General features: G+C 47.4%; 1 protein-coding gene across 5 annotated transcripts in view; it reads right to left on the bottom strand.

Moving 5' to 3' along the window:
* Window positions 1–25,296, bottom strand: part of LOC108447675 (multiple epidermal growth factor-like domains protein 6) — a 46,281-nt gene that overhangs the window by 12,327 nt on the left and 8,658 nt on the right. For 2 of the 5 annotated variants that reach the window (XM_017738398.1, XM_017738400.1), the window contains exons 2-13: window positions 15,727–15,797; window positions 12,486–12,562; window positions 11,181–11,298; window positions 10,772–10,859; window positions 10,247–10,435; window positions 9,444–9,552; window positions 7,255–7,359; window positions 3,839–4,031; window positions 2,800–2,936; window positions 2,041–2,265; window positions 1,446–1,587; window positions 1,028–1,151 (exon numbers count right to left, since the gene is read on the bottom strand). In XM_017738398.1, coding sequence (XP_017593887.1) covers window positions 1,028–1,151; window positions 1,446–1,587; window positions 2,041–2,265; window positions 2,800–2,936; window positions 3,839–4,031; window positions 7,255–7,359; window positions 9,444–9,552; window positions 10,247–10,435; window positions 10,772–10,859; window positions 11,181–11,298; window positions 12,486–12,543 — 1,488 coding nt within the window. In that variant the 5' untranslated portion in view covers window positions 12,544–12,562; window positions 15,727–15,797. Of the gene's footprint in view, window positions 1–1,027; window positions 1,152–1,445; window positions 1,588–2,040; window positions 2,266–2,799; window positions 2,937–3,838; window positions 4,032–7,254; window positions 7,360–9,443; window positions 9,553–10,239; window positions 10,436–10,771; window positions 10,860–11,180; window positions 11,299–12,485; window positions 13,163–15,726; window positions 15,798–25,296 lie in introns of those variants that run through there. The other 3 variants (XM_017738399.1, XM_017738401.1, XM_017738402.1) reach the window with 3 other exon arrangements.

The following is a 25,296-nucleotide window of genomic DNA, read 5'->3' as shown; positions in this document are numbered from 1 at the left end:
CACAGGCAACACAAAGACTCCCATTTCCAAACTGCCCCCGAGCTCTGACAGCAGCCAGTGTGCAACTCAGAGCCTCCACCCTGTGAAAAGGAAGCCCGTGCTCCACAGATCAGCCTTGTCGTGCCTGTGGATTATCCACACAAACCCAGAACAGGGAATCCAACACCCTCTGCCAGCAGGAGCAGGGGAAATACAGACAAATTCCCTCATCTTTCCTTGTTACACCCAACTCCAATTGCAAATGAGGAATAATCTGGGTCTATTTGCCACATATAAATCTCCATTTGTGATTTATTCCCTCTCCAGTCTCAGTGGCGGGTTCCAATGGTAGCTCCCAAATTTGTGCAGGGATGAAAACTGGTCAGGACAGAGGTGCTGGGGTCCTTTGACAGGAGTCTGTCATCAACAGGGAAACATGGAAATTATCAGTAGCCAACTATTAATTACAAGTCTGGGGTAGATAAATATGAATCAAACCTTAGCACCTCTTTGTGGGAATAGTTGTGCCATCACTGTCCCCTTTTGTGGCTCTGCCTTGCTGCTTTCCCTCCCCAAGCCACCTGAGAGTTTAGTCCCAGTGCCATCCAACACTTCCTCTCGAGCAGGAAGGAGACACAGAGAGTGTCTGCTCCCTGCCAGGGCCAAATGTGCCATGGAACCCTGAGGTTTGAACCCAGCAGACACAGGACAGGTGAACTGGGATGGTGTTTGGGGTGGGAACAGCAGCAGGAGCAGGACTGCACCCCTGGAAGATGCTTCTGGCATCGTGTCTGGAGCAGCTCCAGACCTGAGTGTGCAGGAACATTCCCAATCTCTGGAATAGCAGTTTAACTCCGTGTAGGGCCAGCCCAGGTGGCCAGTGGTGTTCAAAGCTCCGCACACAACCACCCCAAGTTCTCAGGAAGGAGGTGGGCTCAGCCCAGTGCCTCCCTCGGGGCACTCACAGCCTCAGCCTCCCCTGGCAGCTCCCCTTCTGAAATCCAGGCTTGTGCTGAAGGAAAGACAGGATCAAAGGATTGCTACATACCGAGAAGTTGCCAGCCCCACAAGCTCGAGGGGTGACGGTGCCCAGCTCGGGGCAGTGATGTCCCCCAGGACAGGGGGTGCAGTCTGCAGCTGCCTCCGCTGCCGGGGCCGAGCGAAAGGATCCTCTGAGGAGGAAACACAGCACAGGGGGGACTCCAAGACAGCAGCCAAGCAAAAAAAGGAAATATAGTGCACCTCTAGCCTGAATTCCTGGTGTTTTGGTTAGAGGGAATGTGCTGTTTCTGCAGCAAAACTCACCCAATTCAGACAGAACTTGCCTGGAACACCCTCAAGGTGAAAAGCACCTCTAACACTCCAAGCGCAGAAAAATAATAATAAAACCAGGAGAGCCCTGAAATGCCATAAGGAGACATTGTCTCTTGTACCTGCACAGCCCCACAGCGTTGTCCTGCACTTACACTGGGCACAGCACTGGTTTGGAGGTGCCAGGGGGGCAGAAGGCTCCGGCAGGGCAGGCAGAGCAATCCTCCAGTCTGCCCCTGCCCAGCTGCGTGCTGTAGGTTCCTGCAGGGCAGGGGAACTGGGTGCTCCTCCAGGCGCCTTTCCAAGAAAAAGAGAGCAGAGAACCACCCCAAATCTTCATACAGCTTCGAACACAGAAGGCAGGAAGGTTTTTTTGTGGCTATTAAGTGTTTACATGATTTACTCGTAAATTCATGTTAAAAAATCCCTGCTCACAGCTCTGATAACAACAAAAAAGAATCAGCATTTAGCAGCAACTGCAGAATCTTTGCAGGAAGATTCAAATTTAGAATGGTTGCTTGTACCAGGTGCTTGAATTGAGCATTTTAATTCTTTGCAAATTCAGGGGGATGGGGGGAGGAAATAACAGGACAAACCTGCTCAGTTCAAACAGTATAAAGTAGTGACTGTACAGAAGGGACAGTTTGCTATCCACGGTGCAAAAAATACACTGAAAGCGTGGGGCTTTATCAGAGTTCACAAAGCTGAAAATTAATTAAATCTCCTTCATTCCCCTGCAAAGCTTCCTACCTGGAGGGCAGTAGTGCCCTGAGCTGCATCTCCCAGTAGGGACACGGGCTCCTCCCAGGCAAAACCAGCCCGCAGGGCATGGGGAACACTCCTGAGCCGAGGCCAGGCTGGTCCTGTTGCTCCAGGTGCCCGGGGCACACCGGAGCTGGGCCGGGGGCCTGGTGCCAGGTGGGCAGTAGTGACCAACTGGACATGGGCTGGGAGGCTTCTGCTTCCCCCCTGTTCCTGTGGAAACACCAGGAGGAATTTAAGAGCAGCACAGGGCAGCATGTTGGCTTCACAGCACCCAATTCCCAGGGTTTTCAGCTCTTTGTGAACAGCCCTGCGTTAAATCTCCCCCTCATTTTGTGCCTTTTCCCCGGTTTAAAATGGGATAACAATGATTGCTGTCTCTGCTGATGAGAGGAGAGGCTCTACCCCAGAGCTGGTTACTAAAGCAGTTATTCACCAACTCCAGTGCCCTGTGTGGTGCCCCTGCCCAAAGCTGGCATAGAGATGAAGAGGCCACAAATAAGCTAAAAACTTGGAAGGCTGTAAAAACTGGCTGCCTCAAGGTCAGGAAGTTAAAACAGCAACCAGGGACGGCACAAACAGAAAACTTCAGAGCAAAATTACCTCGCCCAGCGGGCACAGAGGGTACCAAAGGGAAACTGTTTTCCCATTTCCCACTGCTGTGATACCTCACTGACCCACTTCTGGTGGGCTCTGCGATACTGGTGACCAAAACAACCAGCTCATTTTTGTGCTAAAGCCACGTACCTCTGGCACAGACAAATCCTGCAGGGCAGGGCTCACACTGGGACTTGTCAAAGAGGTCGAAGTGGTTGCCAAGTGTTCCTGGAGGACAGGCATTGCTGGGGGCATGAGGGCTGGCTGACCCCGTGGGGCACACGTACCTGAAAGCACAAGAGGGCAGGGGTTGGATGCCAGGGGGAGGCAAACTCTGTGCCCTACAAAAATATTGGGGTGAAGGAGCTGGGGAAAAGCTGACGTGGCTGACAGCAACGTGACTGAGCACCAATAATGCAGAATTAAAATGAAACTCTGTGAATGGGCTGCTTGTGTGAGGTGTTTTAAACCAAAAGTGGGTTATTCAGCCAGGTCACGTTGTTCATAACCATGGGATGTGTGGCCTGGCTTCATTCTTGGCTGTTTTTACCTATTTTGTGGAAGCTTCCACCAGGACAGCCTGTGTCACACTGATTTACCAGAAACTGCCATGAAATCTTGGCATGGGGGATGAAGCCACCTGCACCTGAGGGGTGATTTCATGGTGCTCTTCTGAAATCTGTGCCAAACATTCCACTCTCAGGGGCTCTTTTAGTTGTCCTTGCAGGTGACCCTAATTCTCTTCACTCCATTCCATCAGCTGGGAATGGGGAGGAATCTTCCCCACATTTCTAAGGGGTGAAGCTGCTGTGGGTTCCTGGGGGCTGCTTTGTCCTGGGGGATTTGAGAACTCCTCTGCTGGCAACAAAAACAACCCTTGGAGGCAGCAGCAGCACAAAACTGCCCTTCAGGAGGAGCTAAGGGAGGAAAACGGGAGGGCAAAACGATTCCCTTTGCAAGCAGACCCATCAGCAGGGCCTGAAGGAGGTTTTGGAGGCCACCACCCGAGGGAAAACAGCTCTGAAGGCTGCAAAAATATTCCTGGTGCAAGGAGACAGCAACACCTCCGTGCTGTGTGAGCTGAGGGAAAGGCGAGCAGGGAAAACCAGAAACACCTGCACAAAGCAAAAACTGCGGAGGTGAAATTCATGCACAGACACAGAGTGGGCAGAAAATAACCCAGGCTTACCCTGCTGAGCACTCTGTGTCAGGCTGGGCCAGGCCAGCCTGGCTGCCAGCCCTCCCTGCTGGGCAGGCTCTGCAGTCAGCAGCCTCATCCTGTCCTGGCAGAGGGTTGTGTGTGCCTGGCTGGCAGGGCACTGGGAACCTGGCTCCAGCGGGGCAGAAATACCCAGCAGGGCACCTCGAACACAAGCCACTTCCTAAAGAGAGACATACTTAAGGTCACAAAGGGATTATGAGCTGCTGAGGTCAGAGCATCCTGCAAAATATTTCACCTCCGCTTCCACCTGCAGCAAGGGAATTTGATGGGAGGTTCACCCACGCCAGGAATAAAGCTGCAGCAAAGCCAGGAGGTGGTGGTGTTGGATTAGCTGAATTTAGTGCAGCTGAGTGGCTCCTGGAAGCACCAAACCCCTCTGCTCTGAGCTCCGATAAGAACCGAGGTGTTAGAACACAAACAAACCCATCAGCCCGAACGCAGCCTCTGCTGCAGGCACAGCTAACAATCACCGTGCCTGGGGCTCTGCTGGGACAGAGCCTGGGCTTTCCAGGAAAACGCGGCTGTTTCCGTGTTTGCACTCTGAATGCAGGGAGATGAAGGGGCTTTGCAGGCTGGAGATACACTCAGTGCAAACCTGCTCGAAGGACAGCCAGCCTGAGCTGTGATCATCCCTAAAATCCCGCGTGTTAAACAGAAGGTAGCTCGTGTTGCAACCCAAAGGAACATCAGCAAGATCGATACATGATAAAACAACGATCCCTCGCTGCTGTCAGCGTGTTTAGAAAGCGCATTTCATTACAAAACGTTCCCACGTATTCCACGTGGTGAAAAGGGAACACGAGTTCAGCCCAGGAGTGGCTGCTCTCCTCCTGAGCCAGGCCTTTCAAAAGCAAATACAGCAATTCCAGGGGAAGGGGGAATGCTGGCTGAGGATGGAGGTTCCCTGGAGAATTCCAGGTTGGACCCCTGCTGCCTTCCAAGTATTTGTGAAGACAAGACTCAGTCGTACCCTGGTGTGTGTGTGTGTGCCTCTGCAGGCTGCAGTAGAGCCTTACAGCCCCCCAAAATATCAGGATTCATTCAAATCCAGGCTTCCCCCTCCACAGACTGAAGGCACAGGTCCAGGCTGGGATTCCTCAGGGTGCAAAGTGAGTTTAGGGGTCGTCTCCCCCTCTGCCTCCCACCCACTTGCTCATTGTCACCCCTCAGAGAAATCTCCTTATTTCCTCTTTACATTTACACCACACAGCCCAGAGGAGCGCAAGGCTGGAAAGCCTCAGCAGGATGAAATCGGAATTTCTCCAGGCTACAAAATTCCCCAGCACTGAGCACAACTGAACCAACATCCCTGAGGGGGCTGCAAACTCATGGAGCTGTGGGACCCACTCAGAACTCAGCCTGAAGCTGACAAAAGCTTCCTGACATGGATCTGCACCCCCAGCAAATCCAGCAGGACAGTGAATTTACACAACCTGAATCCAGGCCACTTGGGTACAGGGGCAGAAACCTCCCATTTTTTGCCTGAATTTCTGGAAATGATGGAGCTCAGAACAGATTTAATACTGTGACTTCATATGGGATCAGTGAGGGAGCAGATTTACAGCAGAGAATCCCACATTCCCAGGATTGTATGGGCTGGAAAGGACCCTAAAGCTCATCCCTTCCCACCCCTGCCATGAGCAGGGACACTTCCAGCATCCCAGGCTGCTCCAGCCTGGCCTGGGACACTCCCAAGGATGGGGCAGCCACAGCTGCTCTGGCCAATCTCAGCATGTTACCCCTGAGCTAAGCTTTCCTCTGGTCTGCAGGACCAGGCTGGACCTGCTGCTGTGCAATAAATCGGACACAAAACATTTGGTTTCACTGGAAAACGAGGTTGTCACACTTGACACACACCAGTGCAGGGGGTGGGCAGAGCCTAAGACCATCAGGGCGGAGTATTTAACACATTCTGTGGTTTCTCAGAGTTCATCCCTCATCCTGTTGCATCAGGAATTTTCCTGCCTCTGCCAAGTGTTCCTTAGGAGAGACGACAGCATCATTGTATGAAGCAGCACGGGCACAGCACAACAGCTTACGTTATTAAACCCAAAGAGTTTCTCAACTCTAATTTACTTTGCAGCTCCTACAATGATTTTTTTTTTTTTTTTTCAGATGCCACTGGCCCTGTCTGTTGAATTTGGCTGTCTTGATGAGATGTGAGGGTTGCTCCTTGCTGCACCACGGAAATGCACGTCTGGTTTTAATTCCAGGAGTGGGCGGGAGGCAGCAATTTCCTGGACTTGGCTTTTGAGTAAAGAAAAATCGTTCAACAGTCAAGACACTTTTACAGCTGAGTCATTTGCTGGAGAAGAAATGATCAGCTAGACAAAGGTATGGCTTGATTTGAAGGAGATAATTATTTTCTTAGCACATGAGGGGAAGAACCCAAGAGATGCAAAGGGAGATGGAGCACCTGAACTCCAGGTTTGTGCTCCAGGCTGGGATTTGTGACCCTGGATAAAACATTCTGGGCTTGGGCCAAGGTTTACTTTGGTGGATTGAGCTCGTTCCCTGAATCTCCCTCTATTTTCCTGTTTGCACAGCCCTGTTAAGGACAGAGAGGCATTTTCATACCCTTGTGAGAGGCACTGAGATGCTCTGAAATGCCCAAACCCAGGCAGAACAAGCCTCAGCCACGTGTGATTATTGTAACAGCCAGCCAGGGCTCCCTTTCTCTACCTAAGCAAAGATTTAATACCAGAAAAGACTAACAAACCTCTATTATTCTGCCTTTTAAACTTATTTTCACCACAGCTGAACTCAAATCTCGTCGCTTTCCACGCGTTTCCCAGTCATTAGGGTGACTCAGTCCTGTGTGTACAAAACAAAGTTCTACTGGCTTAGAAAACCAAACCAAAAATATTTAGAAGGAAGCATCACAGCTGGAAATCTGTGGAAGCTTTGTGCTGCTGCCTCACAGCACTCAGAGCATTACAAACTCCTTCATCTGCCTCGCTTTTGTGAATTTAAGAGCAGGGCCTCTGCAGCTTCTGAAGGCAGAAATTCCAGTGCTTTCTCTGCTGTTATAACATAAAGGTTTTCCCTGATCTCTAACCTCATTTCCCCTGGCTGCAAGGAGGGGCTGAGGACTCTTGTGAGTGATTCAAACACGAATAAAGAACCCCTTTCCCAAAGGAAAAGGGGATGGTCACCTTTAATTGTGCTCATGCACAATTATTCCCACTCATGAGAGAGCTTGGAAAGGAGTCTGAGTGAGGAGACTGTGCTGGGAAAGTTCACTGAGAGTGTTAAAAAAGAGCCTCCCATGCAAAAGTGCTGTCAAATAAATTTAAAACCAGAAAGTTTCTGAGTTTTTTCTTACAACTGACCTGCTGGGTGAGCTCAGCAGGCCCAAAATTAAAATGTTTTAGGACACAGACCTGGCAAGCTTGAGGAGCTGCTGCTGGCTCTGGGAACTCCCTCCTTGGGCTTGAAGCTCCCAGCTGGGCATGGAGGGACTTCGAGGCCATCAGGACAGAAGTGACCTGGAGAGAATTAAAAAAACCCCAAAATGATGTTGTTCAGAAAAGACATTCTGGGCAGCTCAGGCTCTACCTGCCTAAAAATGTTTCTTCCTTTTGTAAAGCTGAGGAAATTCAAACATCTAACACAAAATGATATTTTTAAATTCAAAACACACAATGAAATTTCTGGCTAAATTAGTTTTATGAGCATGGTTAGAGTTAATGGTTCTCTCTTTCTACTCCAATTCTTCTGTTCTCTCCAAGATCATGGAGATTACAGATCAAGCTGAGGTATTCCTAGTACTTTTCCACATTCCTGTCCCCAGTTTCTTTCCCCAATTTTTCACTTAAAATCCTGCTGCCAGTTGTACACTGAGTGATGAAATGCTGACATCCACTTAGAATTAATTGCTCTCCCCAAGTAAGGCTTTGCAGAACTTGATAATCAAATGGTTTCCTAAACTCCAGATGGATTTTGAAGAGCAGAAAGAGAAAGAAAGCAGGATTAACTGAGCCACTGCTCTGCTGAAATCCATCGCTGTGCACTTGTCTCACGCAGGCAGTGCTAAATACACAGATTATGTGTCATTAAAATCAGTCAAAGCACGAAAAAGAACATGGGAATCTCAGGCTGGTGATGGAATTCCAACTCCTTATCACCTCAGGGCTTTGGGATTGGTCTGGGGGGCTTAGATTTCAGAAAGCTGAATTCCAGCATGGGATACTCTGTGTTGGTACCTAACCCCAGGCACTGGAAATAACAGGAATCCTGTTCCTATTCCCTCCCCCATGTTTTGTAACTGGATCTGAACTACTGAGACCCTGATCTCTTTAGCTCTTCCATTCACCCTTCTCCTGGGCAGCAGGTGAGGCAGCCAGAGCACAGGAATTCGTTATTTAATAGGAGAGGTTCTAATTACAGACATCAGAATTGAGTTACTGAGCTGGGTAGCAGGAGGCACCTGGAGCTGCTGATGGAATCCTCTCCTGTGGCAATTCAGGGCTTGGAGGAGAGGGAGAATCATGGAAGGGCCTCAGATTGCCCTGGTCCTCTGACAAGCTGACAGCTACACCCCACTCTCCACCAGGCCTTTTTCCAAGGGTTCAGTGGGGCTGGGAAACGGGGATTAAATCAGAGGGGGTGTGGGGGAATGATCAGTGATACTGCTGCTCCCTGCAGCCCCAAACTTCCCTCGCCAGGGGCTGCACTGAAGGACAGGACAGGATTTGGAGGAGGGCTTGGAGGGATAACAGAGGAAAAAAGCACAAAGAATAAGCTAATCTTGGACTACCAAATCCTCACTGGGCTTATGCTCATTGTCTGGGATGCAAAAGGGATTTTAATCCTGCAGAAAACTCTCTTTTTTATGGGGAAACTGTGGCCTGTGGCCATTCAATACTGGAAGGCCTCTCCTGCCCTCTCACTGAAGACACAGAATTTCAAAAGGCAATGGTTTTGTAGCAAAACCTTCTCAGTCTATTCCCCTGCTGCCTCATTCTGCATCTCAGCGACACCCTCAACAACACACTGCAATTTCCTAAACACGGGGCTTGTTTGGATTTCTTCGAGAGTGTCGAGCAGAAAGGGAAATCAGGTGAGAAAATCAGCATTCCCCTCTTTGGTTCCTAATGCCTACAGCTCTCCTTAGAAATGGTACTTGTGATAGCCAGTGAATCAAGTCCTGGAGAGGAGGGAGCTCTGGCTGTACGTAGATCAATTTTACAGATGATCAGTTAAGAATCAGAGAGTGAGAGCTCTGCTTTCTGCGTGAGAAGGGAACCCAAAAGCTTCCCTCGTTGCTCAGCAACATTGGCACACTCTGCTTTCCATCCCAGGCTGCCTCAGCTGCACCTCTCCCATAAACTCTCAAAACCAGCTGTGGTCCTTGGGGTTCTCTCACTTTCATTTCTGCCCTTCATGAGCTCTTTGGAGCAGCAGCTGCTTTTTCTCAGGAGTTAATTTCAACCTCCAGTTTTACTGTAAAACAAGGAGCATCTCTCTATTCCACTAAGTCAGAGAAGTGTTACCAGAGCAAAATGCCACTCCAGTCTCCTCAAATTCTGTGTTTTAGTGAGCACAGAAGATGCTTGTGAGATGTATTTACCTGCTGGGCAGGGTTGGCAGGGCCCAGTGTCCTCAGCTGAGAGGGAGGCAGGAGTGCAGGTGACACAGAGGGTGCGAGTAGGGTTTGGCTGCTGACCTGCCAAACAGTGCTGAGGGGAAAAACACAAATTCACAGCAGAAAAACCTCTAATTTGGGCCCAAAAGCAGTGTCCCAGGGAGGTCTGAGTCAGGAAAACTCAGGAAAACCCCATTTCTGAATTCTTTTTTCTCTGCCCTGCACTGCTTCAACTTTATTCTCCAATGACAATTTCTAGATGCAAAAATGGTACCTCAGCCTCCAAGTTTGAGTGCTCAGCTGAGGGTTTTCATGGTGGCAGACTGGCAGATAAGCTGAGCTCTAACACTGCCAGAATTTAGATGAAAAGTACTTGCTCCTTTTAATAGAAGAATATTTGTGCCAGGAAAAGGTTCTTCCCCAGAGGGTGCTGGGCACTGCCCAGGCTCCCCAGGGAATGGGCACGGCCCCGAGGCTGCCAGAGCTCCAGGAGTGTTTGGACACCACTCCCGGGGATGCCCAGGGTGGGATTGTTGGGGTGTCTGTGAGGGCCAGGAGCTGGACCAATGATCCTGATGGGTCTACTCCAACTCAGGATATTCCGTGCCTCTATCAGTCTTGGATCTACACCTTTAAAGTGCTCTGAATGCTTTTCTTTGATGAATCAAGATCCACATCCTACTATTAAACCAGGGAATTCTGTTTCCTGACAAGACCTTCCTGCTCAAGCCCTGCTTGTCCAGAGGAGTGAAAATGTGTCCTTGGAGAAGACATTTCTCACCCTGTACCTGTGTGCTCCGTCCATCGGGGCACACGTGTCTCTCTGGGCACTCTCTGCAGTCCAGCTCTCCCTCTGGTGAGTGCTGACCAGGCCCACAGCTCCTCTGGATGCCCGTGCCTGGATCACAGGAATATCCCTCGGGACACGCTCGGCAGCCGGCCCTGCTCTCCAGGCTGAGGTAGCCACGGGGACAAACCTGCAGGGAGAGCACGGGAGCAGCACAGCCACAGAAACACAGAATTTTTACACCACTAATGCAAACCAGCAGCTCCAGAGATCCCCAGCTCCGGTGCCAGAAGGGATCTTGGACCATTTTCAGCCTCTGTGCATTCCTGAATTCCCCACAGGAGCTGTTTCCTTCTGCACGGAGACAGAGCTCCTTGCTGGATACCTGGAGGGACAACCTGCTTCCTCTGAGCCCAAGAGTGCAGGGATTTCCTGAAACACTTCAAAGCAGACTGGAAAAATCTGGATCAAAACACAGGGGAATAGAGGGAAAAAGAACTTCACCTGCTTGCTCTCTTCAGCTCACCTGGCAAGCTGAGAGGTTTCCCTGAGCAGTCAGTTCATTGGCAGTTCCCACAGGGCATTTCCTTGGAGCTGCTTGGCCTCCAGGGCAGCTGGATCAAAAATAATGAAGTTATACAATTAAATTCTTTATTTCCTTTTGGCGTTCCATCCCCAACCAGCCAGCGTGGGCGTTGTGTAAACACAGGAACATCTCCCTTTGCACACTGCTCAATAAAAAGTTTGTGGCCACAGAACCATGGATTTTGACCCAAAAATAGTGGGTTTCCTGCTCAGCTGATTATTCAGGTATAAAAAAATGACATTTTGTGGGGGTTTTTTGTGCCTCACCTCCAGCCCTGCATTATAACCCTCAGAATATCCTGAATGTCAAATGCCCCAAGTGTTTAACTCTCTTATTTCAGGGGACTTACTAGAACCCTGCTGGGCACTCCAGGCAGTTGCCAGCTGTGTAATAATGCCCCTGCCTGCAGTCTATGAGGCAGTGGCTCTGGCAGTCCGTGCTGCAGCCAGCTGAGAGGGAAGAGACCCCTGAAGGAAAAGAAAATCAAATAAATTCAGGTTTTTAATTTATTTATATTTAATAAATATTCAAGACTCCAAGCTAAACAGCCACTTATTATTACACCATGATGCAATATCACTATTTCCGTGTTATCACACTCATCCTGAAGTGTTGATGGCTAAAATGAAGAAAAGTTGCAAATCTGCTCCCTTAAGATTTCTAAGTAAATATTCTGAGCACAAAATCCTGGGAGAAATCCCCATTTCAGATGCTTTATCCAATGAAACCATCTACCTCTTGTAGGCAGCAGGGAGCCTTTTCCATGCCTTTCTCAGCTTTAGGAAAGGTCTTGTTTTGTTTGCCAGAAAGTTGAAAAGTTCAGTTTGCAGGAGAGTGCAAACAGCACAGATGGAGAGAGCCAAGGGATGAAGGAGGGGCTGTGTGTTGTGTAAATCCATCATTTTATAGTTTCAATTTTTACCCATCCCTCTTCAAGAGATCTCTCGACATCACATTCCATGAGGGGAGGGAGATAAATTCTTCACAAAGAGCAAGACACCTGAAAGCTGAACTTAAAGAATTGAACAGACCCTTCACTATCTCCCTTCCTGCATTTCTTACTGTCAGATTTCGATTCTGTCATGCCTCTGTCCTAATGAATTACTTGGGGTTTTAAAAGAGGGCTTTGCTGTGGTAACCATGAGGATTTCAGAGGAAGTTCCTCACAAGGAACCAAACCTGAGTGTGCAGGGTGAGGAGGAGAATTCCAGGCTTTTCTTCCCTCTGTTTCACACCCAAATAAACTCTTTGGGATTATTGTTATCACAGCACACTGACATTTTCATGGGTTTTTTTCTCTGCTTAGAGAATTAAAGCCTCTTGGTGAATGGATCTCTCACCTGCTCTGTCTTCTCTCCTGAATGAATTCCTAAAAAGATTGTGCAGCCACACTTTATGACCAAAATGAGCTGAACAACTGCCATCCCTAATGCTGTATAGCTTTGGGGAGGTAACAGCATCAGCAACAATTAAAAACAAAACCAAAACAGAAACCAAAACAAAAAACCCACAACAACAAAAACAAACCAACCAAACAAAAACCCCCAACCAAACAAACCACAAAAAACCAACCAACCAACCAAAAACCGACACAAAAAACCAACAAGACAAATAAAAAATGAAGTTTGCCTGTGCAAGAAAGTCACCCACTCACCTCTGGGGAAGGTCCTCAGGCTCCACAACAAAATCAGCCAACTCAAAGCCTGAGCCATGGGAGCTTGTGAGCAGTTCCTAAAAAAATAAAAGCTCAGAGATTATGATTAAAATGTTTCTTGAGCATCTGGCACTGCCTTTGTTGAGGCTCAGTGTAACCCAACCCTTTCCAGGTTACACTTTCCAACCCAGCCCAAAGTGAAATGGAAACCGAGCAGCAGAAAGAGGAGATGGACAAAGAATTCATCCCAGGGGAACTCCCTGCAGCACTGCTGAGGCTAAAATGTGAGCAAACGCCTCTAAACGGGAGGTAATGAATGCCCTTCAAGCAGCCACAAGGAAAATTGAAAGTACACTTGTCACCATCTCGCTGATCTCTCTGGCTGCCCAAGATCACCCCCAGGAAAGGGCCCTGCAGGGTCGTCTTCTCCTTCAACACCCAGGTGGAACACTCCCTGTGTGCCAGCTGTTTGCTCTGCAATTTTAGGTTTTTGCTGGACGCTGAAGACCCCGATGAACTCCCACTAAAGCAGGATTCTCCTCTTTAATGTCCAGTATCCCCTCAGTTTTCCCTTTCCAAGGTACCTCTTTGATGATGCTGGGCACTATGGGGGGAAAAAACCTCTTCCAACTTTCACAGAATCCCAGAACGGTTTGGGTTGGAAGGGAAATTAAAGATCAGTGCCACCCCCTGCCCTGGGCAGGGACACCTTCCACTATCCCAGGTTGCTCCAAGCCCTGTCCGACCTGGTCTTGGACACTTCCAGAGATGAAGCAGCCACAGCTTCTCTGGGAATTCCATCCCAGCCCCTCACCACATTCCCAGGGAGGAATTCCTTCCCAATATCCCATCTAAACCTTCTCTCTTGCAGTCTGAAGCCATTGCCCCTTGTCTGCTCACTTCTGGAAGGGAGCTGAGGACAACTTCAGTGACAGCAAAAAGCTGGGAAGGGCAGCCCTGCCACACACACAGAAGGAATTTCACTCCAGGGCTGCCCGACTTCACTTTCTGTAAAAAGACCTTTAGAATTTGGACCAAAACCCGAATCGTACATTATCCTTGAATTGTCCAAGCCCCCTCATGCAGGTGATGGAGAACATCTCCAGGCAGGAGGGAGGAGAAGCTCTGACCATCACATCATGTCCACAGAGAGGCCTCACACCTCTCTTCCCACCCAGCAAAGCACCGTCTGTTGCACTTTTTTAAAAGCCTTTAATTAAACTCCTCCAGTAGGACTCAGATGTGTCTTTTCTTCCTATTCTACAACTATTCCTGGAAATCTCTGCAATTATCTTATATTACAGGCAAGAATTGCCAATTAAAACCTAATCAACACAGCGTAAAGGCAGGCACCAGGCCAAGTGCTTCTCATTTTCTTCCCATTTTCGACCTTCTTGTCCCTTGTACTTGAGGAAGTTCAGAAAAGATGAAAGATGCAATAAGAGGCAGAAAAGATAAGAGGAAGGGTTTGATTCACTTTGGTTTCCAGTTCCCTAATTAATTAGGGGATACTCAGATTTATGCAGAGATAGCTCGCGGGTCAAATTCCCTCTCAGATTCATGCAGAGAGAATCCTCAGGTCGAATTCCCTCCCGTGGCACGTGCTGGAGCATGGGGAAGGGTCGGCTGTTTAACTGTGGTCTCATTTGAGGGATGAAATGCTGACCTTGGCCTTCCTCTGATCAGCCCCTGGAGCTCTGCGGGGCTGTGACTCGCTGGATGCCACACCCATATCTGGGATAGCACCCCTGAGAATTCCCAATTCCCAACACAAAACCTCTCAAAGCAGGTTCTGATCCGCTGCATCCACACCCATTTTGAACCTTCCCACTTCCACTGTGTGCTGGAGACAGCAACCAGGAAAATCTGCCCTGATTGCTTCTGCTCAAGCACAGAATCCAAGCACTGTGAGGCAGCAGCGACCTCACGCTCACTCCAGGATTTTGGGATTTGCTTTCACACAGCAGCAGCATCATTCATCCCAAACATCCCCAAACCCCTCCACTTCCCACTGAACTCTCTCTTCCTGGCTATAAAGAAAACCTGCTATGATTTCATCCTCTTCTGTTGGCAAACAAATGGACAGGGATTGAATTATAAATCGATCCACGGGGATGGGAATGTGGCTGCAGCGAGGAAGATAAATAGGAATATCTTCTTCTCCACGCAGGTGTTGGAGGCTGACCAAGAATCAGCATATTCATCCCTCTGGGATACAAACAGCTCAGCTTCCAGCACTGACACACTCATCTCTCCTCTCGATATTGCTCCTGCAGCCCTGCCTGTGCTTGGGAAAGCTCTGACTTTTCCTGAACTGTTTGATCAATCCTAAAGAAACCAGTCAGCCCTGAAATATTTAGAGCCCTTCACCATTTTTCTTGATTTGACCCCCAAAACCTCATTCTGTTCAGCTCAGTGGCACCTGCCAGCTGTGGAATCAGCAGCTACAAGGACAGGAATTCCCCAGGGCAGGAAATTTGGGTGTGAACGGACTGAAAGGGACAGGAATGACCTGGAACCTCGCAGGGAGCTACAATCACTCATCCTGAAATTGGTTTCTATTTCCACACAGGCAATTTTCCTCAGCCATCAAACCTGATAAAATATCCCTTTCCTAAATGAAAAATATGCAAATGCCCCAAATTGCACATCTCATTTCACCCACAGCGAGTGTGGAGGTGAAAAGGGGAAGTGAGGAAAGGACACAGAGACAGCTCAAAGCCGAGGGAAAAGCAGGAGCTGGAAATCACATTGGGAATTATTTCATTACTTATTTGTATAGACAGAAATTTCAGTAGCACCAACAGCTCTCAGAGGTTACAAAACAAAAGGAAAAATCTGTGATTTTGAATCCAAAACTTCCTGTACAGCACCAGGAAGGACATTTCAACTCCAAGCCACAACTTTGATAAAATGGCAGAGATGGCAGGGATGGGTGAGGGTGGAGCCTCCTCTCACATGCTTCCCTCTCCCTTTTCCTCCTTTTAAAATTATTTTTATTACACAGACAGAGTTCTGTGGATTAATACATTAAAATTCCCCTTTTAAAGCTGCAAAGTCAGGGCTGCATCCTTCCTGCAGGCACTTGTATAAATACACCCACATCCCTTCCAATGCCACTCATAAAGCACATCCATAATCCACTGGGGGGTTTTGGGCAGCTCCAGTGCTTCCCATGGGAGCATCCCAGTGACCTGGAGAGAAAAAAAAAGACCAAATATCACAAAATAACACCACTTACCAATACAAAACCCTCCAGATTTACTGGGAGGTGCTGCAGTGATACAGAGGCCACTTTCCTGTTGGGCAGTCCTAGAGCAAGATGGGAAAAGAGAGCAAAAAATAACAGATTTAATATGAAAATTAAAAAAAGGAAGATCAGGGATAATTTGGGTTGGAAAGGACCTAAAAGATCACTTGGTTTCAAGCCCTTGCCTCGGGGGTGGCATGACCAGGATGCCAACACACACCCAAGCTGTAACTGGAAGTTTTTCTCCTTCTGGAATAAAGGGCAGCCGTGTAAAATCACAGCACAGCTTTGTTATTCATGCTGAGCTCCATCCCTACTGAGCTTACACAGTTAAATACCGAATTTACAAAGGCAATAAACAGTGTAGAGAAAAAATTAAATGGTGTAACACAGAAAATCAGACAAATCAGAGCTTCAGGAAGATTTGGATGAAGTGCAGTTCTCCCAGACATCTCCAGCAGCACATGGAAAGCTGACAGAATTGGGGAGTGAAAGGCAAAAAAACAAGGGGGAATTGTAGAGAAACCAACAGCAAAACATTCCTGGGTTTCCAAAGGGCTAAGATTTGACAACACTGCTATGACCTAAATCAGCTGTATTCACATGAAACTCAGCTTTGACAGACAGCGGTGGAACACACGACAAATAACAAAAACTTGCTGTACCTACAAACCCTCGGGGCCCTGAAATGCAGGGGGGGCAGAGGCAGCACAGACAGACCAAGGCACCCACTCCGAGGTGGGGCTGGGAGGAGCTGTCTGACCCCAGGTGCTCACAGCTCGAGTGACAAATGCTGCTAAAAGCACTCATTAATCCCTCCCAGCCCCACACGATTCCCTCGGTTTGCTTTACGCCTGTTGATGGATCAATTCTGCCCCACTGCAGACCAAACTTTGTTAAACACTTTGTTAAGTGCTGTTCATGGTATCAGAGCATTTATCCCACTTGTCTCTGAGCAGGGTGAGCAGTAAATTCTTCTTTTCTGAGATGGGCAGGACCAGACTGACCCTTCCCAGAACTTTTGATTTTCCTCTGCTAAAGCTGAAACACAGCCCAGGGCTGTCCTGGGATGTTCTCACAGGGCAGGCAATGCTTCCAAAATTTCATAAATCCCACTTCAACACAGGATTATTTCTGATGGTGCCTCCTGCACCCGGAGAAGATTCAAGCAACGTTCGTTAAACTGATCACCTAATTATACTGCAATTAATGAAAACTACACTGAGACACTGCTGAAAATCTCGTATTTCTTTGTATTGACCTTCATGGGGAGGGCAGGAAAAGCTCTGTCCCTTTTGAGCTCTGTTGGCCATAACGGTTCACATCCAGCTGTGCCCAGCAGCAATTATAATTCTCAGTGTCTTCCAGCTCCTGAATCTGATTAACATCCCCTGATTTGCTGTCAAAAAGCACATCTGAAATCACCCCCAGCAGCTGATGCTGCCCTCAGCTCCCACTGCTGGAAGGCTCAGGGGGAAGCAGCTTCACAAATGTGGTTTGTGCATCACTGACAAGTAAATAAATAGGCAAAAATGGGATCACCCTGGAAAACTGCTACGTGTTATGTCTGTAAATCCATCTCTTCTGTACAGGACTAGAAACCAGGTACAGGAGAAGATAATCCAGGGAAATGTTGCTACTTCACAGGAATATCCAAGAATGGAATAGGGATGGAGCAGGAACACCAGGGTCAGCATATGTCAGCCAGGGTGTTCTTTCTCCTCCCTACATGTGAGTAGGAGAAGATTCATACCTGGACTTCACACCCTTCAGGAGGGTCTGAAGTCTGTAAATACCGATAGGAACACGCAGCTTTGATGCTGTACCTTTGATTTAACCACAGAATCATTCAGGTTAGAAAAGACCCTCCCAGAGCATCGAGCCCAACCTTTAACAACACAAAAATCCTCACAAGAACCAGAACTGGAGTCCAGGTAACCCAGCCCTTTCCATACACTGATAAATCAGCACACAGTGCAGAAAGGATCACGAGTTCAAAGGCTCCAACCAGCACCAGATCTGCTTTTGAGAGACCTTGCTCTGCATTTTATTGGCAAACCAAACTGCTGCCACAGCAGAACAGCAGAGGTACCTGCTGACTCCAATAAAATTGCAGTTTAGCTTCAAAGTGCCCCCCGCCACTGCCATTATTTATTTGCCTCTATTCTTAATTAATAAAATCATAGGAGAAGGTGACAAAACAAAGGCATCAGCATAACCACCACAGGTTTAAATATTGTTATGAGTGTGGTGACTGCCCCTTCAAAAAAGCCTCCTCTTGCAGGGCACAGAGAGGTTTAAAGCCTCGTACATCCTCTCAAAACCAGAATCAATTCTGTCAGCCAGCAGCAGCTGAAGTAACTCTTTTTAAGCCGTGCCAAGACCTTGCAGAAGATTTTAGCAGGGAAATTGGTCTGTGGCAAAAGTCTCCAAGGCCAAGCTGGCAGCTTAAGAGCCAGAGTCTAGAAAGAGAAAAAGCCTGAAGTGAGTGCCAGCAATAGAATATGGGATGATTGAAAGGAGTTCTGGACAAGAGGAAGAAAAGGCTTTCAAAACATCAGGCTGGTAATTTATCAAAAACTGCAAATGTTCTATTGAGGGACCTCACATCACCCATCAGAGGCACTTAATGATCTCTCCCTCTCTTCAGCCTGAAGTCCTGACTTCAGTGGAATACTCAGATCCAGATTAAAGCACTGAGTGGCTCCGACAGGACAGGAGAGATGAAACCAACGTGTCCATCCAGGAGGAAAAACTTCAGGCCAGCTGGATCCCATCAGGAATTCATTTGAAAGCTGAAAATATTAAATATTCACACAATGTCTAACTACAACTAAAGGGCATTTATTAAAACGGAATTCCTGTCAGGAAACACTGTCTTTAGCTTCTTTTAGCCAACATGATCCCAATTTCAGGGTTTTATGGCCCAGACTCATTTTGCAGCCCTGAACAAAGCTGCTTGGATGTTTATTTATCCCTGGAAGTTTTATAGAGCCAGCATTGTACAAGTAAAGCTTAAATGAGAGGTGCCTTGCATCCACTAGAAATAATAAGAGCAGGGAAAAAAAAGTGTTAAATCCACATTCCTGATTTATTCTCCACAGCGTGCCCAAAAATGATTATTTCTCATTTCCAAGCTTAAACACTTGAACAGCCACTTTATCTCACTTTTAGCTGCTCCAAGAGTGTCAGGAAGCTTTAGCAATTATGAAAAAAGCACTTGAAGACCTGAAGGTTGGCCTAGTCGTGCTGACTCCATTCTTCCAAGCGTCTTTCAGATCCCTTTTCCGCTGCAATATCTTCTGTCAGCTGAGTTTCTGGAACTCACCCCTATTTCCAGGGGGAATTTTAGCACAGGCACCAGGGCTGCATCCGGGGAACTGAAGAGATGAAACTTCTTCCCTTGCTGTAGAGAAATCTCTAAAGCTATTGTTAAAATCACCTGTTCCTTGGAACAAAGGCCATTCTCCATTTAATGGGGTTTTTTCTGCTGGTGAGTCACTGTCGCTCAGCAAGCAGCATTAAAAAGTTCATTTAAACTCTGCCTGAAAGTTCATTTAAGTTTTTTCCCCTCAAAGATCCACTTTACAGGCTTAAAAAAAGGGAAGAGATTTAAACAGAGGACACATCTCTGATTGGCAGCACTTCCAATGGAGAAAGTGGCTCTGGAAAATTCTGCCAAGTGAAACATGAAAAAAAGAAAATCTCAGTTTCTAAACGCTGGTGCTTCTCACAGAACATTTCTTACTTCATTTCAACAGAAGAAAAACCAACATCAGAGGGCAGGGCACAGTGGATTCTCAGAGCTGTTATTTTTATTTACACATTCTCTCCTGTCACCCAATCTATTTCCCACAGGAAAGTCCTTGGGAGTCAGGGCACCAAATGTATTTTACACCTGGGATACTGAGGCACATTTGATGTAAATACATGAAGGAAGAACTTTTTGGAGGGTTCTATCCTGTGCTAACCAAGGTACACCCCAACCCTTCAGGCACCTGCAATGTACTGTGTAATTAGACAAGTTTCCTACTGGTTTGACTGGATTTGGCTTAAACAGAGAAAAACAACCTGGTTTGAGTGGTTTTTGAGTGGTTTCTGCTCCACTGGATGCCCAGTTAGCTTCTGGGAGTGGCAGTGCCTTAGGATGAAACGTTAAAAGCTTTTCCAGACCCTCCTTTTAGTGCCTTGCCTAAGGCCAAAAAGAATTTAAAGCACAGCAGGAACCAGAGCCCCAGAATTCCCAAATTTAAGAGCCTCCTCTTCTACCTGAACTTCACATTTTCTGCAAGCACCCAGTTCAAGCTGCTGTTTCACCACAGAACCTGAGATTCGAGCACAAATTTCCCCGTTAACTCCTCCAGGAAAAGCCATTCCCATCCATTCAGTAAGTTTGGATGGACTGTTGGTTATCCCCATCCAGCAAACCTGGGAATAGCCCCAAAGTCACCACTCCCCGTGGACATTTAATCCACACAGATGATGCATTTCAGATCCTCGTCCATGTGCTCCTTCAGGTCAGTGCAAATTACAAAGAAAACCTTTCAGCCACAGGTCACAACACTCTGCAGGATAAGGGAGCTTGGTTTTAAACATCTGGACCCTGGGTTCCATCCTTATCTGCAAGGGACTGGTAAATCCTCCCATTCACCCCCTCTGGATGCTCTGCCATTATCCCTCCTTTCCCACCCACTCAAGTTGCAGATGTACCCCAAAAACTACTGCAGGAAAAGCTTAATAAATTTATAATCAGTAGTAGTATATTCCAGCTGTCCCGTAGATCTTCACTTGGGTCAGGCCACCCCAAAAGAGGTCTCGTTGGCAGGCCAGATTTGTCCTCACACCTGGAGAGAACCGCCTGCCTTGCTCCTTTCTAAACCCAAGGTTTGGCTTGTGAAGCAGCCCGGGGAGGTTTTTTTAATCCCTGTTTAGCCTAGCATGAAATTGTTTTGCAGGTAGCGATGGATTCTGCGGCGGCTTCTCCCCTTGTTGGGTAATTTGCTGTGCTGGAGAGGCCCGTGCTGAACCAGGGCGTCCCCTTATCAGCAGTGTCACAACAGCTGTGTCCAACGAGCCCTTTGGCATCTCCTGTCACTGCCTCTCTCCTGCTCCCGGGCTCTGAGGCACTGCTTTCACTTCTCCTAAACAGAACAGACAGCTCCTCACACGGAGGGATGGTTGGCAGCTCCCTGATTGTTCAAGACAAAAGGTTTTGCTGCAAAAGGCTTTTTGGTTTCGTTGTTCATCATCTTGGGTTTGCCAGACAGTGCAAAGAAGGAGCTGCTTCTCGCTAGTCTGCATTCTTGCCATTTTAAACTGCGTTTTTCCTTAGAAAAACAGAACCAGGCACCTTTTAGAACAATTCATCTCCTTTACCGGGTGAACTAAATGTGGGGGGTTTTATAAAGTGAAGGATCTGTGTTTAATTTTGTACCTCTCAGTGCTGGGGCAGTCTTTAACTCCCAGCTAAGATCAGTTACTTCGTTCTACTGCAGCTCCAATCTCTAAGTTTCCCCCACACTTTTCTCTTTGCCTCCACTCCTCATTTATCCTCATTTATCCTCGTTTAGCTCCTTCCTCTTTACAGCACTGCCATTCCTGTCTTCCCCCTTTTCCCCTGAGCCTGTCGTGCCTCTGATCCTTGCTCCTTCCAGCCACCACCTCTGTGCTCTCATTTTCCTACTGAGCTGCCACGACTGGAAAAATTTAAGGGGGTTTTGTCTGACTGGAGAAGGACTTTACAGGAATCCCATCTCCCTCCTAGGAGATCACACAGCTGACTTCCAATTTGTTGATCATAATTTCTGCTGGACAGAGGCAGCAATGAATTTATTTCCTACACTTCAGGGTCACTTGGAGCTGTTCTTACCCATGGAAATTTTCTTTAAATGTTGGCAACTCTATTCTGGGCCAGGAATCCAATTTTACTCATTCTTCATCATGAGTAAGAATAGCAGAATTGAGCACTTAAAGTCCTCTACATTAAGATATTTTTCATCAAAATAACCCCAAAATTTACAGATGTGAATTTTCCCTCACCACATATCCCTTGACCTTAACTTCTCTGGAAATCTGAGCCCTGGAAGACTTACAAGTGTTACAAATCTGCAGACAGCCAAGCTCTTAGAGGAAGAAATGTCAGTCTCTAATAGCTGAACCCACTTCAAATCATCCAGCTTGCCTGGAAAGACTGTTCGACCAATTTCCAAGAATACCAATCACATGTTAGATTCTCTTACTGGAAATTCAAGGAGGAAAAAAAGTTTGCTTGGTGAAATGTCACTGAGTGAGAAGCATTTGGTAGAGAGAAAAAGCACTGGAACTTGTTTTCTCTTGATGTTTAGCCATTTTGTTTACATCTGGAAAAATGAATGTCAGTTCCACTTCAAAATCAAAGCGTTTTGTATTTATGGTTCTTGTACTCTGTTTTCCTTTAAAGCCACAAGGATATTCACAAAGAATTTTCTGTGAAAACAATGGTTTTCACTTCCATTGTTCTCCCTTCCCCATTGCAGCAGAAAAGAGAGACAATTTCAAAGCCAGCTCTAAACAGAATCCATATTCAGAGCATTTATTGCTTTAATTATTGTTTGCATACGAAATTTGGGACAGCAGCCCTCTTAGGGGACAGCTGCACTCACCAGCTGAGCAGCTGCCTGGGGGAGAAGGCCCTGGGGTTCTCTCCTCAGCTCATTCCACAGAAACTCCCACCCAACACTCCTGAAATCAGGTCTGGGACTGATCCTGCTGCTCCCTGGGATGCAGTGGATGTGTCCATCCCGCACAATCAGGGAACCAAACTCAAATTTAACGGGAAGGATGAGATTGTGCAGATAAAATCCAAGGCTCAGCTGGGCTGGATCACACAGAGGGGCTTCTTTAGCAGCAGCTGGAGATTTTTGCAGCATGTTTTTTGTGGTTCTGCAGGGCCAGCAAAGATTTGCCTCCTCACCCCTTGGCTTGAGGTTCCATCCTCATTTAAGAGAGCAAAGCTTGCCCACACTCAGTGAAGCAGGTCAGGCACCACCTGTCTCCGAGTCTTCCCATTGCTCAAACCCTCACAAATAATTCAGCAGAGATTTCACACCAGAGAAAGAGACCAGAGCCAAAGCGCTTTGCACCACCAGCAGCTGCTGTGGCTTTTGTTGTGGAAACCAGTTTGGCTTGGAACCCAACTTTCCCCTGTGTGACCCTTGGATGACAGCTGGCACTTCCCAGCCCCAGCAGCCCCCGAGGGGCACTGCCAGCTGTACCCCTGTGACAAGGCAAACACACAGGGCTGCCACCAGCAGCATCAGGTCACTGCATCAGCAGTTGACACTTGGAAGAAAAGATGCCAAAAAAGTGAAAGCAGATTAAAATAAAGAGAAAAATCAGGTGATTTTTGCAGGTGATTTGCAGCCACAGGTTATTTTCCCAAAGCTGCATTAGCTACATCATTATCAATGCCTCAGACACCTGTAAAAGCTGAAGTGGGTGAAATGTTGGAGGAGTGATGCTTGAACAAGTGGGAAGTGTTTTCCCAGTGCCAGTTTGCAGAGCTGTCCTGCTGCTTGGCTGAGCTGCCATGGCAATCCCAGTGCTGGTTTTCATATTCTGCCTCCCTTTTGACATTGCAATCGTGGCAAGGTCAGGGATGGAGACCCTTCAGGAAATTGAACTGCAGCTAATTGTCAGCTCAGAGAGACAAAGGCAGAAAAACACCGGTTTGAGAGCTGGATCTGGGAAATCTTGGCAGGGAAAGGACCCTGAGAGAACGAGTTGTATTCATGAGGAGTACAAGAGAATCATTTTCAAAGCAGGGGGTTTCATTTTCTTCTTCATTCTGGGCTTTCATTTCCTCCTTCAATCTCTACTTTTGAGCACCAAGATGTGCCACCGGCTCCAAAGCCATTTCAGCACCAAATAACCTCAGAACAGGAAAATTACAGCTCCAGCTCCCACCAAACTGGGAGCAATACAAGCTCAGACGAAAGGTGCTTTATTTTTGGGATGGCACAGCAGGTGTGGAAACCCATCTGGCTTTAAGACAATCAGAACCATTATTAATCACCGAAAGAACACAGTGGTTGGGGAAAGAACAGCAGCAAGGGGCCTAAAGGGAATTCAAGTCGCCTTTTGGGGAGTGCTCTGCATTTTAGCTGATACAGAATAAAACACACGAGGTCATTGTACAGCAGTGAAACTTAGGGAAATTGAACCTTGCAGGCCTTCTCTAGGGGAGAATTAAAGGTATTGATGAATCCTCACCCTCCCTGGGTATGAAGGCACAAGAAAAATCCCAGCAGATCAACTCAAAGTGCTCCACTGTGTTGGACTTCAACAATTCAACACTTGCACAGTTCCACTTCAGTGCTGAGCTCACTCCAAGGATAATCCTGGAGGCTGAGGGAAAAAGAATGAGAATATCCCTAAAATTAGATTCCCTCCTGCAGATCCAGGGCAGAGGAACTTGTCCCTGGGCTCAATAATCTGATTCACAGGACAGGAAGAGGGGACAACATCAGGCCAAGCTGGCTGGGGAGGGGGAACACTTCTTCAGAATTATTCAATCAAAATTTCCCTCTCAGTCCCTGAAACTTCTCCATGTGGTAGCCAGGAGCCCAAACCCTCCCGATGGGATTTCAGCACCATTATTTCAGAATAAATCCTTGCTTAGGATGGCTCTAGACCAGACTCCAGACAAGAATTTCCAGACCCCTCAGAAGCCAAGGGAAACAGTAAATACCTGTCCTGAAGAAGGCTCTTGCTTCTCACCACTGCTGGGAAAACCCCAGCAAAGTCATCTTGTGATGAATGAATGGTTTTGTACAGCAACACAGAAAACAGAAGTGAGAAAATACAGGCACCCAGAGCAAGGTTTGAATTTAAACAGCTTCCAAACCCAGCTACAAACGAACCAGTAACCAGCCAAGAGAGACTAAAGGAGGCAGAACACAACACAATCCCTCAGACAAACCATTGCAATAATCAATCCCCTCAGCAGCAAAGGCCTGAGCTAAGCACTCTGCTTTGCTAGCATTTATTCCTCAGATATTGTGTCAGCAAAGGAAAAGCAAGCTGGGGTCTGTTACTTATCTACAAATACTTGCTCTGTGCAAATGCACATTTGTAAGTTGTTGGGGCTTTTTTCCAAATAAACACCGTGGTAGAGGCAGCTGCAGAACAACAACAACAAAAGAACAGTGAAATAATCGATCTCACAGAAGAAATGGTTTCCCAGATGGAAGAGAAACAAAACCTGTATTACATCTCCTGCCCCTGATGCCTTTCCGTGGTCTTAAAATCAAGAGTCAAACATGGTTAGAAGGGAAAAAGGGATTTTACCTTGGGATTTATTTTAAGGATCCTTAGGTGCACCATGTCCAGGTCAAATGCACTGAAATGCACCCCACAAAATGCACCCCCAAAAGATCTGATATATCATTATGGATGTTACTAATTAGCAGATCTATCAAAGATTCCCCAATGAGAGGCTCGAGTGAGCCCCCCTCCCCAAGGAACCTTCCCCTGGATGGTTCTGTCTTGGTTTACAGAATGTGTTCTGGAGAGGACCTTGGG

The sequence above is a fragment of the Corvus brachyrhynchos genome, unplaced genomic scaffold (assembly GCF_000691975.1).
Source record: "Corvus brachyrhynchos isolate BGI_N302 unplaced genomic scaffold, ASM69197v1 scaffold46, whole genome shotgun sequence".
NCBI classification, from domain to species: Eukaryota; Metazoa; Chordata; class Aves; order Passeriformes; family Corvidae; genus Corvus; species Corvus brachyrhynchos.
Note: the sequence above shows the minus strand (reverse complement) of the source record. Positions and strands in the feature narration are given on the sequence as shown.